We start from the raw sequence: 17,477 nt of genomic DNA on the forward strand, positions 1-17,477 counted from the left end.
TAAGGAATGGACAGTAATAACAAGGACCCATAGGATCACAAACACCATGTGTAACCAAATCCTGGGTGGGCTGTACCTGCCTCTGACAGGTACCTGAGTAGTTAAAAATGTGTTAAGGCAGCATTATGAGGAATCCATAACAATGTGAGAAAAACAGTTAATGGTTTGCATGTGCCTTGCCTCTAAATGAATAATAGGAAAGTACCAGTGTATAAACTTGGGATGGGTGAACTGGAACAGATTTTTACGACAACTTCTGTAATTGTTTTGATTTGTTTACATGCCACTGGATCATTAATGACAAGTTTTATGTGTTCTTTGTAATCAAATTTTATTGAAAGTGCATACAGAAAAATAACCCCACACAGAGCAGACACAGTAACTTGCTCACGCAGAAAAGCTAGGGCATTTAATGATTTTGTTTTAATAGTGAGCATCAATTAACAGCCAGAGCTGAACTGAAGAAGTTTAGATGACATCATTGTCCCAGAGGTAAAAGATTTTGTTTTCCTGTCCAGATAAATCTTTGTTAAACTGTCTCTTTAAATGTCTCCAACCTACAACAGAAGTAAAAAAAAAGTATTATAATATTCTCCACCAAAGGATGAACTATGTATGGTTACGATGGTATGTTTATGGTGGTCATGCATATTTAGACAAGTTGAATTTCAAAAGGGACAATGCTCAAAATATATAAAGGCAAAGAGTCATTTCTGATGACAAGACCATATCCCTTTATTTGTCAGTCAGCTGAAATAAAAATTGTACAAATATACTAACATAAAAGTAAAAATGGGTTTCTGAGAAAATGCTGCACAGTGATAATGTTTATAGGCTATACCGGAATGCCAAGTGGAGCTATAAATATATTATTGTTAGAACTGTTATCTGCTGTCTATTATCTTTCTAAATATCGCCTCGACCATCTGATCCAACCTGTTTGGAGCCACCTAAGTTGTGCTGCTGTCCATCTCCTATTGAAAGTCTGTTGAATGGGATGACTTTCATCGTAGTTTTCTTCATGGAATACCACCGAGAACGCCAGGTTGCCCAGATAATCCCATTGTCGTATCCAGCTGGACCAACCTCTCTTGCTGAGTAAGTGCCACCTAAAATATAAATTGTAGCAGAATATATAATTGTTTGTAAAATAATTTATATGCACATGCATGTCTGTAGTAATGAAATCCCTGTACAAAACTATACTTATCGTGCACCATTGACTGCCTCTACCTACTAATCTATCTCCTCCAGGATTTATTCTAACATTCCAAATCTCTGAGCAGCTTCGAACTGCTGTCACTGTAAAAAAATATCAGCCCGCCAGAAGAATGTTTCCTTCTCCTCTCCAAATGTAGATTTCCCCTCAAATTACACTGGTCTTAGGTACAGACAGCCAATATTCAGTCCTGCATGAGTGACAGGTTTAAGGTCTGAAATCTCAAGATCAACCATGAATCCATGACGGTATGGTGTGGAATAAAGGTTTTATTGGTACTTGATGAACATGATCTCCATAACTCCTTCATGGCTACATGATTTATGAGTAGTGTAGCCATCCTAAACTTATACTGATAAACTCTTTCTACTATATCATATCATCATGTATATATCCCAAACACACTGCGATTGCAGATTCCCTCTCCTCTTCTCCCTTTGTACAAACTTCTGTCCTATCAAGTCTGTTTCTCTCCTGAATTCCCTATCTCTCACCCTTTTTTCCTTATCTTTCCGCCTTGCCTTGGGTTTTTTTGCCTGTCCTCCAGCAACGGGATTATGATTGGGACTCTGTTGCTGGAGACAATACTTTTGTAACCGCAAAGCAAAAGGGAGAAACTTCTTGTCTTTGCCTCTAGCAGCAGTGGAAGACAGCACCTGTGCTTTAGCTCTTGCATACAGTGCTTCCCCCCAGGCTCAGCAGAAGCTACCTGGAGTAACATATAAGGGCTGGGAGAGTATCAATTTGTGTTGCTCAGCAGCAAGGATCAGCTATGAAGTGTAAGGAATGGGATGGCCAAAAATAAATAAACAGCTAAAATCTACACAATGTTTTTCTCCATCGCTAGAATTTGTTGTAAAGCCATGAAGTTATTTTTTATATGAAGTAGGTACCCAAAGCATGTATTACCTTGATAATATTTGCCATTGAGGTTACCAGCATGACATCTATTCATCCACCATCCTGCTCCATCCTGTTCAGCACAATTGCCATCAAATTTATCATTGTCACGATCATAGGTACTGAACTGCATGCCATTATGGGATGTAAAAAATTTGTCACTGGGATCATCTCCAAAATCAAAACCATCAAGGGCATCCCCTGCTTCACCACCAGCAACAAAATAGGCATAGGTCAGTCGGTACTTGTCTGCTTCAGGTCCCACTTTGAACACAGCATAGTCTGCAGTACTGTTAAAAAAATAATGGTGAATTTGTGTACACTGGATTCCCAAAACATACACAATTAGACTATAAATGACAGCATTTTAGAGTCAGTTCCTGTGTCACTCTATGTCTAATTAGAAGACATATCTAATATCTAATTAGATATTTCCTTGCCAGATTATAATATGTCACTTTAATGAATCATTATGAACCCTTCTATACCCCCCCAACTTTAGGTAGTCAAAGATAGGTAAACTGGGTCATCTCAGTGGTCTTAGAGTAGTGCTTTGCGATGGCTTTCAGGAGATCTGAGTTGGATAAATAATCACAGTCTCTCATTGTCCATGCTGGAATGAAATGGGGATGGTGAGAGCAAATTGCTCCTGGAAGGAGAAAATGGCTTGCACCACTCAACACCCGTCTCTTTCTATGGAATAGCGAAGTATGACAACAACAGGTTCTGAATGGAACCTCATCTAATTTCCAGCAGTTAGAATGATGAGTTATCAAATGGGATGTCAAGGGTGTCATGGCAGGCTAACCCAGGGGGGAAAGTAGAACATCTTAAATGCTACACATGGGTTGTGAAGAAACTGTGTAAGGAAGAAACAGACACATTCTACAGAGTAAATTATATTTTCCAAGGAAGATGCCAACATGGAGCTTTCATGAGCATATGTTGCTTCCTTTTTGATCACAAAGTTGCAGGTAGTGAGAGAAAATTCAACTGCAAATATATTTATGGTTTTATAAACTGATAGAGAAGGTAGTTTGATACAAATAGGCTAATGACACTGCATTATCCATTCTTCTGAAAGTTGTACAAACTGATCTGGCAGTGGAGACAGGTATCTGATATCTGGTGGTAGAGACAGATATCTGTGGCTGTACCAAAAAAATCAGTACACATGACAGGTGTGTATTTTAAATTGACTTTTTTAGAAGGCTCATTAGTGAAATACCTTTTTTTATTCTCCCAGTCTTCCAGTTCTATCCTTAAGGCATATGGAATAGTAGACTGAGTGGTTATTAAATGAATCTTTTCATTTCCCAGCCAGTACTCTGACTGGTCATCTGGTGACAGGTGTCCAAATCCTTCTTTGTACTGAGCCCAGTTTTTCTTGAAGTCCACGCTCCCATCAAGTCTCTGGTAGCAGATTAAGAAAGAAAGAAAGTCAACCAAAGCAGCATGTGCCCATGTAAATGAAATTCTGTTATATAATCAGAATTATTCATGACCTGAATTTACAGATTACATACTCTCTGGAACACTGTCCATCCATTGCCAAATGTGTCAATCTCACAATAGACTAGAAACTGCTGCTTAGCTTTTAGAGGTTTGATGAAGTAAAGACCACTGTGTCTGGCACCTTTATTTGCAATGTCTTGACAATCTGCAATAAACAAACACCATTGTTAGTATTTTGGCTAAAGTCTCATCTTGTTTTAAAGGTGGTTTTAAAAGTATCTGATCATTTTCTAGTACAGTGCAACATACACAGTACATATAATAATTACTATGGCAAAGTTATCTCTGTAGGCTAGGTCTTCATCACACAGGAAGTCCTATTGAAGTTAACGGGACTTGTATAAGGATGAGTAAGATTTTACTATTAGTAAATATTTAGGTAGCATAACTTGAATGTAAAATACAATAATTTTATTTGTTTCTGCAGTCATAAAAAGGGCATTTTTAGGTCTAATGTATTAGATTAATTATTTCTGTGTGGCTGAGCGGAAATATTATAATATAGTATCCTCTCTGTTCTTATAACTCCATAAAAGCACTTGCCTGGTCTATGGACTACAATAAAGAGAGGGTTTACTGGGATAGTCAAATCTTGGCTAATCATGCCCAAATGCGAAAATAAGATTTGTTCCACAACATCCTAGATGCAGAACACCTGTCTAGTATTTCTGTTGAATGACACACTAGCCAACAACAAACAAACATAAAAATAGCAGTAATACAATGTAAACATGGAAAAGCATTATTTACATTGGTCATGATGCTGAGTCCCTTATTGCCATGGGTAATTCTTAGAGAAATTAATGGATCATGTGATTAAGAATAACTCCTGTAAGGAAGTTTTGCAGGATCACCCATTTAAGTACTCAGATGGCCCTCACCACTATATTGTCGACAGATAACACTTAAGAATTAATTTAAGCCACACAATAAGCATTTCATGTACCTCTTCCAGTTGTTTCCAGTATTTGGACTGTGTCTCTGCATGGCTCCTGACATTGTGACGCAAGCTGATTAGTCATCTGTTTTAGTTGTGAAATCTTCTTAGTGTTTAACATCAACACATCTGTCAGTTGCCTAGAGATAAAAACATAAAAATTACACGTTATGCCAGTTTTTCTTAATGAGAACAATACATATTTCCCTGAAATATGCCTTACATATCTAATGTACTAATCTAAAATATGTTGCTTTATTTAATGAGACAATGTAAATCATTTTGGGCTACAGTGTGGTATTTAGCTACAGCCCTACACTGTGGGGCAGTGCAGAGCTGCCCCATCCCCATACAAGCATTTGGGCATTCTGCCTTACACAGCTAACCATTTGCACTGGGAGGACAATAATTTGCTACAATCAGAGCCTGGCTGGTGCACAAGAAAGTGGAGCCAAGATTCTGCCTACTCCTCTTCTCTATCTGCCCCCTTTATTGCAAGTTGCTTTTGAGTGGGAGCAACTTGGTAGCAGTTTTTGCACTCTCCTGAGAGCAAATACTACTGTTCTGGGTAGCGCATAAGAAGGCTGTACAAGGCGGGTAGTCTCCCTCTGTGCTCTCATTTTCACTATGCTGTTGCATAAGGGCCAGCCACATTCCAGCCCTTTGTAAATACCTATTAGGGCTTCCATGTATATACACGTTTTCTAGAATTTTGGCTTTGATTTAATGTTTATTACATGTATCCAGAACTGAAACTGTATTTACGTGACCATTCCAGATCTTATCCCTTCACTACCTCCCTGTTGTTTGAATGTCTTTTGCCTTGTCAATTCTCCAACGTACTGCGCACTCTAGCCCTAATCCAACAAAGTGCTTACATGCATGCTCAATTTTGAGCAGGCCCATTGCCTGATTCAGGAAATCACTGAAGCACATGCTTAACTTGGACATGTTTTACTTGGACCAGTATCTCTTTACCCAGTAAAGCCCATTCTTGCAGTCAGTGCATGGACAAAGCTCTATGGGAATTTTTATTTTGTGAGAATTGCAGGTCTGAGTTCTGGAGGTAAAGTATATAGTAAGGTACAAGAAAGTACAATAGAAACCTGATTTTTTTGAAGGTTTGGAGGACTCTTGAAACCTTCATAAAACTGGGAGTTCATAAAATTATGGGAACTTGAAATAACATGAAAAAATAACAGGAGTCTGCATCCATGGCCCTACATATTATGAAAATTAACTATTGCATATTTCTGTTTTAAAAAGAGTAAACACATTTGAGAGCAATTCATTCTAATATTATATAGAGTGTATTAATTAAAAACAATATAAACCTAAATCTAATATGAAAATTAAAAACTGTAATCAGTGGGTGGTTAAATAAAAAATGCTCTCAGACCAGGTGATGCAAAGGCATTTAAGATAAAATATAGTTACATTAATTCTAAATGTCAAAAACTCAGACTTACTGTATATTAACCAATTCTCAGTGATTCCTGGCATAATGTTATCACAGGAGTGACTTTGGCATTTAAAGTTAAATAGTACAATTACAATTTATAAATAATAATTCATTATTATAATTTAGATAAGTTAAATATGTTTTCAAATATATAGAACAGTATAGACTTAAGATGAACACCTTTGAATTTAATAGTTATTCTGGATTCACTCCAATGAAACAGAGAGCAGAATTTGGTTCATGATGCATGTTCAGCAAAACCAATAAAAAAGTACCAACTGGCTAAACAAATCTTTGGTAAGATCCATGTTACAGTTTCATATTACTAAAATCTCTGAAGTCTAAGAATAATAAATGGAAAAATTTTGAACAATTACTTAAACAAAAATACTGATTGAAAAAGAAAAAAAAGAACAGCCAAACTTTCCCATGTTCTTACAGCCTGGTCTTGTATTCCAGTGGGAGATGTAGGTATTCAATAAATGCAGGGTCACATCCTAATTATGCAGTTATGAGTGAAAAGACACCAAACTGGTCTTTATATGCAGAAATGAAGTGCTGTGAAAAAACTTCAATTGCAGCTGGTAAAATAAAATAAAGGAACAGATCTGCATAGTTAAACAATATCAAATTGGAAAATACCTACTGTATAATATTTTCATGTTCCACAATAGTGTTTTCATATCTGATAATTTCATCAATTATTTTCCTGTTTTTTTGAGTAAAACCGTTGATCACATCTGTAGAACAGGAACAATATATTAATGCAATTACATGTAAAAGTAAGAAAACTAAATTTTTCATATTTTTCTCGGTTTTGTAATTGTCTTTCTGTTCTCACCTGGCAGACTCAGTTTCTCTGGGAGGCTGTGGATTTGGATTTGGCGGATCAACTGTTCTGTTACAGTGGAAGAGTTAGTGATCTGTTGCAAGAGATTTTCAAGGACCTGCAGCTCCTTATCCACACCAGGGTGGTATTTAGTTAAGAAGTCTGCAATGCCGCATGTAGTTGGGCAATAGCTACCCTAAAGGGAAAAGAATAATTAAACATAATAATAATAAAATAATAAAGGACCAGTCCAGTTTCTACAGTGAGGCAAAAGAGATGGTCACTCAGGGCAGGAAAATATTAAGGGCAGCCCAACATTCAATAAGAATTTATGTAGGTAACTGTGGACACGTAGGACTGGGCATTTGCTACTGTGCTTGCAGTATCAGAATCTGTAGAGACAGTCCTGATAATGCATATTGTTATTAAATATTAAAAATAACAACATATGTTATTGATAATAGTATACTTTAGAATAATACATGGTATTATTAATGGAATTTACAGTACATTTTAGAACAATGAATGCTGTTATTAAGAGTGAACCGTAAAGCATAATATTACTTTTAATAATAGTAGATATTGAAAATAACAAAGCATGATAAAACAAAATAATAATGAATGTTAATTATAAGTGGAACAATATTTTATTCAGTTCCTTAATTTAGAAGAAAGGAATCACACATCTACTTACAAATCGTTCATCTAAGATGCAGCAGTTTTCTCTGGTAGCAATATACTGAAAGGGGGAAAACAACATTATTTTTTAGTTATTGTTCTCCTTATGGTATTTTTGGGGCATTGTAATTTTTTACTGGTCCATTTGTACAGTTTCACTTACTGCCATGCAAGCTGAAAAGAGTAAGGACAGAAGATGCGCAGTAGCCCATCTGTGTAACTTCGGCACCATGGTGTCTATACCCAAGTGTGCTTCCAGCTAGTATGTGTGCAGAGTCAATGACTGAGAGATTCAGCTGTACGGGCTGCTGGAATCTGCCCTGACTCCCCTGCACTTCACAGCAGCAGTTTAAGGGAGCTGGCTGAACCTGGGGGCGGGCACCGTGATGCAATGTGTAGGGGTGGGACAGTGGTGGAGGAACAACTTCTCAGTGCCTTTGTCCTGGATTCCCAGAATTTGCACTGAAGCTCCTGCTCCTCCCATTTTTAGCAGCAGTCTCCCACTTGCCCACACTATGTCCTTTGCAGCCAGGGCAGTGTTAGGATCTGGAGAAAGCTAAGGGGAGGCATGGAGCAATCGCTTCCAGTAACACTGGAGTAATAAAACTAACATATGATTCTGGACAATGTTGGAATGGTGCCTGAGATGAGCCCCGGTTGTTTAGTTCAAGGAGAAGCCCCAGTTACTCTCAGGGCCTAAATGTAAGAGGCACAGGTTATTCAATAAGGACAGGCTGCTATTTTTCAAGCAGTTACGTTCTTACAATCCACAGATTCCATTCTGGGGAATTGTGTGTGTCAGTTGTAGGATCAAAGTGTTTTCCTTTCTAGTCACCACCATGCTTTGAAAAGAGCATTCCTTCTGTAAGCAAGATTGTACACTCTTAGAGGCAAGGACTGTCTTGTATGTTATGTTCGTACAGTGCCTTGCCCAATAGGGCTAGAGAAAGGACAGTCTTGTGGTTCAGATATTGAACAAGGACTCTAGGCTCCATTCCCAGCTCTGCTACAGATTTCAGGCTAGGTCCGCAAAGCACTTAGGTGTTCCAATCCTCAGCACTGCGGGGCCTCCTTTTTAGGTGCCCTGCCCCCCTAGTGGAATTCACAGCCCCAGGCTAGGTATCTAGGATCCCTATACAATGGTTGGGGAAAGATTGGTGCTTACAGAAGGAATCCTCAAAAGACAGCAATTTAGCAGGGTGCCACCTAAGCTAACCAGTGGGCAATGCCAGCCAAAGGTAGTTAGTGCTTAACTCTGAGCCAAAGGGAATTGCCTACCTCTGCTTGGGATTCACAGGCTTGTGCCCTCTCCTGGAACTAGGCATCAAAGCCAGGTCAGCCCTTTCTCATGAAAAACCACAGAAAGAATGAACCTCTCAATGGCCAATAGCTGACTGGTTCAGGCACTTGCCTAGGAGACCTGTTTTCAATATTCATAGGAGTAAGGACATGATCTTGGTCTCCCACATCCCAGGTGAGTGCCCTAGCTATTGGGTAGTCTGGGACACACACTCACACCTGGCAGCCCCAAAAATTCGCAGTCAGACAGCCCTCAGCTGTCTTTTGTGTGAGGCCTGTTTGGGCCCCACAGATGAGACAGGCAGGGAACGTCTAATTTAAGACTCTTGCCAGGGCTTAGGTGTGAGCTAAAGCATGGAGTGGCTTGGGGGCCTCAGGGTTTAGGTGGTTTTGCACAAACCCACCAGCAGAAACTTAGATGCCCATGGGGTCTTTACTGGTGGAAATTTAGGTACCCACAGAGTTTAGGCACTTCCAGGATGTGGGTGGCATCTGAGCAGGGATTTTGAAGCTCTTGATGTTGCTTAAATGTTAGACCTAGGCACCTAACAGGGCAGGAAGGTTCCTAAGTCCTTTGTTGATCTACCCCTTCCTGTATAACCAGCGACAAGTCATTTTACCGCTCTGTGCCTCAGTTTTCCGTCTGTAAAATAGGGATAATAATATAGCTATCTCACATTCTTTGCTTATCTCTTCTATTAGGATTGTAAATCTTATGTTAGAAGGTATAATGCTTAGCATTCTGGGGCCTCTAGGTGCAATTAATAATTGACTAGTTGGTGAGAGGCAATGTGGCCCATTCAGCTGGCACTTAGGAGTCCTGGGTTCTATATCTAGCTCTGCTACTGGTCTACTATGTGACCTTGGGCAACTCACTTCACCTCTCTGCACCTCAGTAAAATGGGGATAATTACACTTACCTTCTTTGAGACATGCTTTGAGATCTATAGACAAGTTATGCTAGACATCATTGCTAATATGCACCAAAAACATGAGGGTTTATAGCTGCTATATTTTTATCCTATCTAATATAACTGTGGGCGGGTAAATATCAAATCTTATTTGTATCCTGATAAAGTTTTATGTATTGATGACATATTTTATATTTGTCTGGCCCAGCCTGGATCCTACCATATACAAAATTGGCAGAGAATATATATATAGATACCATCAATCAAGCTGAGAGGGACATCAACAAGATGGTATAAAAGTTGTGTACATAGATGGGGGGATCATCTTTCTAGGGGTTGCACTGAAATTCAATTAGAGTTGGGTACCTAACTCCTTTGGGCTTGTTTGAAAATGCCAGCCAAGTGCTGGCAGCTCTCCCTTCCAAAGAATGGCATTAGCCATCTTCATCAATAATGGACTCTGCTGGCTTTAATAAATTATGAAGGATATGGCTCCATCTCATAGTTAATTTGTTCTGTTCTCTGGACACTTAAGCTTGTGTAAATAAAAATGGGTAAAAGCCAAGCAGTACTTGTGTATTTCCCCCACCACCTCACCAGCACTGTTCACACAGAAATGGTCAAGCAGACAACAGCTATGGTATACAAATGTGAATCTTTGCCTATAATACATTCCATTTGTCTTGCAGTGAGTCTCCTGCTGCTGGTGCTCCAACATTCTCCCTTGTTGCTTCATCAGATGCACATCATTTGTAAGTCATGGTGACCTCCTGGAATGAGACTGATGCAGGGTCCAGAGGCATCTAGAAAGCACTGTTTCAATGCATGCAGACAACACAGATTGCAATGTTTCCATTAGACTATGAACAGAATGGTTCAATGCCTAGGCAGTGTAAATTGAAAACACCTATGAAAAGTCACTGGACTAACCTGAGTCATAACTGTACACTCACAAATGGACTTGATGACAGGAGAAGGCTCCTGACCCATATAACAAACTATAGATATATTCTGTACTTTGTCTCCTCCACACAATGGATTTTATCCAGGCTTGAGGCCCCCAACTTCTGTGCAGAAGTTTCAGGGTTCAGAAAAAATGTTGAGTCTAGATTGGTGATGATAACTACTAGCACCCCTTGGGGGGTAAAGGTATTATTTTCAAAATATATAGCTTGAAAATGGTTTTGAGGGTAATGCAATAATTCTTAAGGAAGTAACTATCCTCTGCTACTCTTACTAAGGAACCATCCACTGCTAAGAGTTTGACTGTCATAGATAATTGGCAAGTTGGGGTCTGCACATGATATTACAAGAACTAGCACAGAATATTTGGGAACTAAATTTATGGTGAGTTGCTTGTATTACACAACAGAGATATTATTAGGTCTATAGAGTTAAAGTGTATGGAGAGAATAACTGGCCCATCTGTATAATGATTGTCAGGTATCTGTTTAATTTTTAAATGTTGCCATTTTTCATTCCCAACTAGCACCTAGTTTACTACTCAACAGGAGCTGCAGGTTTTACACCTCATGAAATATACATTCTTCCTGTTCTTTGCAACTGTTTATGTGGTCATGATCTGGCCGAATGGGAATTAGGTGCCTAAATATGGTTGAGGATCTGGATCTAATCTATTGTATCTTCACTTCCTATACTCTCCTTCTGAGCTTTCACTTTGCATAAACCTGGAAATTATTTATTCCTGGCTTTCTGTTGGCTCCAAACCTGAAAATGAGATGTGTTCTTAGCATAAAGGATGTATGGTGTTTTATTACCTCCCTAAAATTACACTTTCTTTGTGTTATTTATGCCCCAGCAGAGTTAATCCATTTATAAATTGAATGTTCTCTTAGAGAATGGATTATTCACATTTTTGGAGATCTATTTGCTCTACTATGTGTCCAATTTAACTTGCCTATATTGATTTTTTGAGCAATTTTACCTTTCCTGTGGTTTATTTACTGATTTGCCAAGAAACGATCAATGATTAATGTAATGCAGACAGAAGGAAGATTTCTTAAATTCAGTTTGCTTTTTCCATGGAGTTTATTTTTTGAGTAGATAGCAAAGTGAATCAGTATTTAGTTAAAAGGGGATTGCTAATCTAGTTCAAAAGCCGAGTGGTATACTTATTAATCAGATAAGGTGACAGAATGTGGGTACATTTGTTATGCAAACACAGCTTTAATTCAATCATGAGGCTTTTTTTGTGTGAGTGTTTTGTCAAAGAATCATTGGAAAGCTATCCAACACTTTCCTGTTATTGGTGATAAATCCTTATGTTCAGAAAAACAAAATAAAACCATGAAACGTGTCTGTGATTGTGAAATAGTTGCTGATATCTAGGACATTATTTTAATTTCTTTTGGGAAAAAATAAACTAGCTTCTACTTATCTATCTCTCTTAGATTTTGTACATAGCATTTATCGCTGTGGTATCTAATCATTGCTGCACTGATCACATTGCAAAAGGCCTATTGTTGTAGCTTCCTACCCAACATAAAAGCAAATGCACTTAAGTGGGCACACATTAATGTGCAGAAGCAGTACTATTTTATACCCACATTTTGGGGTAGATTCTGATCTCACTAACACTCATATAAATCCAGACTCAGATTAAATCAGTGAAGTTACATTGTTGTAATGGATACCAGAATCTGGCCCTTTAATTGGCAAACCTTGCCTCTGACCCCACAACCATTCACCAACATATATGATTCCTGCTTGAAGCACAAATCATCTGTTTTAATAAGGGTGCATAATTCCCAAGTCAAAGATACTACATGACAAAACTGGATACCTGTGTGGACTGGTAATAGTGACAAGAAATAAAGCTGATTTTAAAAATTAATTGACTGCCATTTTAAATACTGCATAATAGCAAAGCTGAGTCAGTGTACTACAGGCCTATCTATTTGAACTGTTACTTCATTTATAAATAGCTATACAAAAGTGAAAATGAAAAAAGTTTCCTGAGTCACTTCACCAATGTACACTTTCTGTTTCAATATGTAAATCAGGGGAAAGCTGTAAAAAGGAACATTTCCTTGCCAATTCAATAGTCCATTCCCTGCAGACGACATGCTGCCACATTGTTCCTGAAATAAAATATGTGAAATATTTGTGAATCGGCAAATAATTGTTAGCATGGCTCCATGGGTGATGTCAAATATTACTCTTTCTCACTAATAAGAAACTGTTCCCTCCCTTTATGTTACAAATAGACATTGAGGGCATGGCGCATGTGCCCTTCCATTCAAACTCAGATTGGAAATTTATGTCTGAAATAAAAATTTTAAAAGTGTGAAATTTCTTAGCTTAATGCCATTGGACAGCTTCTGTTTGGTCCATTTTTAAAGAGTTTATAATATATTTAGCTGCATATACCTTTTATAAAAATTACTAGTTAAAGATATTTTCAAATCTCTTAAGACTGTGTAATATATATATATATATATATATATATATATACACACTGAAATCAAGGATCAGAGCCTAAGGGTTGTATCACCATCTGTAGAAGCAAATCTCAGTGCCATTAACAGGAATTCCATCATGAACTAATCATAAATATCATCACACTCTTCAAGATCCATGGGTTCTACGCATGTTTATCACAACATGTGGTGTACCTCCTCCAGTACCGTAAATGTCTCAATAACAACTATATGGGCGAAGCTAGACAATCACTACTTAATTGAATGAGCTCTCACAGAAAAGTTATAAAAGACAAAAACACCATATAACATGTGGGAACACTTTTCACAAAACGATTGTGCCATATTTGACCTCAGTGCTCATTTGTAAAGAAACCTGAATAACACCTTCACAATACAACCTTGGGAGCTTAAACTCATAACTTTGCTAGACACTTACAATCATGGTCTTAATAAAGACACTGGATTTATTGGTTTATTACAACAATCTGTAACTCACTAAATCACCTATTTTTGTCCCATGACTGCAGAGGTGTTAAAAGACCACACTTCACCTTGAATAGTCCCTTACAACAGGGGGTCTTAACCTTTTTCTTTCTGAGCCTCTCCCCCCACCCCCCACCCCAACATGCTATAAAAACTCCACAGCCCACCTGTGTCACAATAACTGGTTTTCTGCATATAAAAATCAGGGCCGGCATTAGGGGGTAGCAAGCAGGGCAGTTGCCTGGGGCCTCATGCCACAGGGGCCCCCGCAAAGCTACATTGCTCAGGCTTCAGCTTCAGCCTTGGGTGGAGGAGCTCAGGGCCCAGGCTTCAACCCCATGTGGCAGGGCTTTGGCTTTCTGGCCTGGGCCCCAGCAAGTCTAATTCTGGCCCTGCTTGGCGGCCCTCCAGGGGCCTTGGCCCCTGGTTGAGAACCACTGCCTTCGAATATGTGTTAACTACTTATGGTAAACAATCTGTTCCAGTTTGTATTTAGCTGTGATGTTGAGTACGTTTCCCAGACATGAAGAAGAGCTCTGTGTAAGCTCGAAAGCTTCTCTCTCTCACTGACAGAAATTGGTCCAATAAAAGATAGTACCCTACATACCTTGTCCATCATGAACTAAGGACAGTACAGGCACGGGTTGTTTTAATTTTTGTTTGAGAAGAGCAAACAAGTAGAAAGTGTAGGTGTATCTCTGCCCTAGAAGGACAGCACAGCTTACACAGCAAAAACACTGCCAGTTTAGACAATTCTGTGTACGTGGATCTGCCTGTGGGCAGTGTTCCCATATCCGTTCTCTGATAAATACATTTACAGTTTAAACAAGGCAGAGTCTGTCTCCAATCCATATATTTATTTCAATGTCTATTTATATCTAAAAAATTGATAATCTTTTCATTTAGAGTGCTGACAGCAGACTTAACACTAAGCTGTTGCCGGTCTGAGATAGCTTCTGCATCTTCTCCCTGGGGGAAGAGGATGGAAAGATCCATGTAGCAGCAGCCCCTTCTAGTCTCTGCTCTCATATTCAACCACTGCATATTGACACACAGAAAACCACATGGGACTGAGCTCCATGATGTGCAATGGGTGTGCCCCTCAGTGTTGACCCCCAAAAGCGTTGCCCCCCTTTGGCAGTGCAACCACATCAAATATGTTACCAAGGACGGAATCCTCTGCAGCCAGAGAGGTAGGAGTAGGTTTGCTCCTAACTCAGTTTCATCTGTGCAATGCCCCCTGAAGTCAACTAAAGTCAATGAAGTTGCCCTGGTGTAAGTCAGGTTAGAATTTGGCCCACAATCTATTTCTGGACTCACTTGCCTTTTCCTGCATTCTACAGAACTACAGTTTATCTGCAACGTATGTTTTGAAAATTGTACAGAGTTACATAACAGGCCCTTACGGAGTACCTACAATTTTTTGGAAGAAGATTATAAAAATTTCTACATGCCCAGTCCTGTACTCCTTCAATGACCAATACGCCTTTTGACATTAAAAAGTATTAAAAGTACAATTTTCAGAAGCAGCAAATGATTTAGGAGCCTGAAAATCAATGGGGCTTAAGCTCCTAAATTACTTAAGTGCTTTTGAAAAATTTATCCTAAAGGCACAAAAGAACTCAGGGCCGCCCAGAGGTTTCAGGGGGCCTGGGGTCTTCAGTGGTGGGGCTCCGGGTCTTTGGCACTGAAGGACCTGCCGCCGAAAACTCTCGTGGGGGCCCCTGAAAACTCTCATGGGGGCCCCTGCGGGGTCTGGGGCCTGGGGCAAATTGCCCCACTTGCCCCCCCCCCCCCCCGGGCAGCCCTGAAGAACTTAGGAACAGGTTTTTAATAACATGATGATTTGAAGGAATGATCAATCTTTTGAAAAGTCTCCTCATATTCATTTTTAACCATCTACACATTTACATGATAAAAAACACTAGTGATTTTGTTTAAGTACCATTCAAATCCCAAGCAATTAAAAGAGGACATAGCTTTAATAACAATAGAAATGTGATACAAGGCAACAAGAGTAATACAGTTTGTGCTTACAAAAGACTGTGTGTTATTATTTTGCTCTGTTGTAGCTGGAGTTTATCTGGGTCACAGAGCATGTGACAACATTAAATTTGTATACGCTAAAATTCCTAAACACAACAGGATTTGCTGGGAACAACTTGATCATTAGCATTGAATCATGATGCTTTTGGGAGTTTGTGACACAATATTTTTCTATGAAATGCTGGATTGCAAATTCCAGCTTTTTACTGATTTACAAAGAACAATTTAGACTGTTGGTTCATTTAGAAAAGGTTAATTTTTAGAGCATCTTCAAAAGAGAGATTACAATGTGTACTTTACCTTGAGTAGAAGAGTAGTGAACTCCATTTGTTAAACAAAAATATGCACTAATTTGTAATGATAAGATAAGAAATCAATTCAAATATTTGCTGAATATTTTGTAATTAGTTGAAGCCAGGGCGTACAATAAACGGAACTAAATGTTGGTAGCTATTGATATAGTACTTTCAGAAAGGAACAGACAGATAATAACACTAATGGCAACGTAGCAAAATTTATTACTGGATAGGAGAGTTTGGCTTGTGGAACATTGTGTTACAACATTTGTACTGTATTTGCCTTTTTTTTGTGTGTGTGTGTCTCTGCAGCTGCCTGATTGTGTACTTCCAGTTCCAAATGAAGTGTGTGGTTGACCGGTCAGTTGATAACTCTGGTGTTTATAACTCTGAGGTTCTAACTGTTGCTAGTAATGAGCTTTTATTGTTTATCACTGACTTCAGTGTGGCTTTGGGGTGATGATGGGGTCTGTCTGTATGAAGCTTATTACAGAACCGGGTCTAAAACTCTAATCAGAGAACAATAATTTGTGTGTGATAAATGTCAACGGGAACAAATCTACAAAAGAATTTTGAAGTTTTTAGGTCAACCTGTTTTTGAGTTGTAGAGAGAGAATTTAGAATAATTTTCAAACACACACACACACAGAGTTTATTTTATGTTCCCTAACTTGAAACAATGACTTTTCCCCAAAAGTTTTCTCTGACATAAACATTAGGTTAGCAAAATTTCAGGCCAAAAGGCATTTTTTTTTCTCTCTGAAATTTTAGGGGAAAGGGGAGGAGGTTCAAAATCAGGCTCAAAACAGTAAGTGTTTTATAAACTGTCACAGTAGGCACCGGAGTCAGTGGTGACTGGCCCCTGCCATATAACAGGTTATCACCTTTTGTAATGCTGACCCTCATGTGACTATGGCTTGGAAATAAAGCTATTTCTATCTATATCTTATCAGCAACCCTATGTATCAGACCATTACTACATAAATTTAACTATACAGTCACTACTGGACTTCAGTAATAACCATATAGTGCCATCTAATGTCCTGTATGTGCAATTTTACTTTTTCAAGTCTGTATTAGGTGATTCACATAAAAAACCAAACTACAAAATTGAAACTTACAACACTGCAACGTTTCCCAAACCCAGCATGAAAATGGCCTGAAGGTAGCTCATTTATACTTTCACTAAGGCATAAAGAAGTATGTTAATACTGTTGCAGTTGACAGTTAAGTGGTTCTTGTAGTTGCATCCCAACTGCTACCCAACCAAGTCTTTCAAAGACACAGTAGGTACTTTCTGAAGGGCATGATTCACCAAAATGAGCTCTTTATGCAGGGCTACTATCTAGTGAATAGGCACTGAACTGGGAATCAGGACACCAATATTTTATTTCTAGCCCTGCCGCAGACATGCTGTGTGGCCTTAAGCAAGTCACTTCACCTCTCTATACCTCTGTTT

General features: G+C 38.7%; 1 protein-coding gene across 2 annotated transcripts; it reads right to left on the reverse strand.

Annotated features, from left to right (window-relative positions):
* Window positions 1-314: 314 nt before the first annotated feature.
* Window positions 315-8,073, reverse strand: FGG (fibrinogen gamma chain). Of its 2 annotated transcripts, XM_005299340.4 has the most exons (10): window positions 7,704-8,073; window positions 7,557-7,601; window positions 6,875-7,058; window positions 6,680-6,773; window positions 4,581-4,711; window positions 3,646-3,779; window positions 3,348-3,532; window positions 2,129-2,409; window positions 937-1,109; window positions 315-557 (listed from the first exon to the last, which is right to left on the reverse strand). In XM_005299340.4, the coding sequence occupies exons 1-10, from the start codon at window positions 7,770-7,772 to the stop codon at window positions 543-545; spliced, it is 1,311 nt and encodes a 436-aa protein (XP_005299397.1). In that variant the 5' UTR covers window positions 7,773-8,073; the 3' UTR covers window positions 315-542. The 2 variants fall into 2 exon arrangements, with proteins under 2 accessions (XP_005299397.1, XP_023962004.1); XM_024106236.3 differs by lacking the exon at window positions 315-557 and having other exon boundaries at window positions 711-1,109; window positions 7,704-7,905.
* Between the last annotated feature and the right edge of the window lie 9,404 nt (window positions 8,074-17,477).

Source organism: Chrysemys picta, chromosome 5 (assembly GCF_011386835.1).
Source record: "Chrysemys picta bellii isolate R12L10 chromosome 5, ASM1138683v2, whole genome shotgun sequence".
In the NCBI taxonomy this organism is placed as follows: domain Eukaryota; kingdom Metazoa; phylum Chordata; order Testudines; family Emydidae; genus Chrysemys; species Chrysemys picta.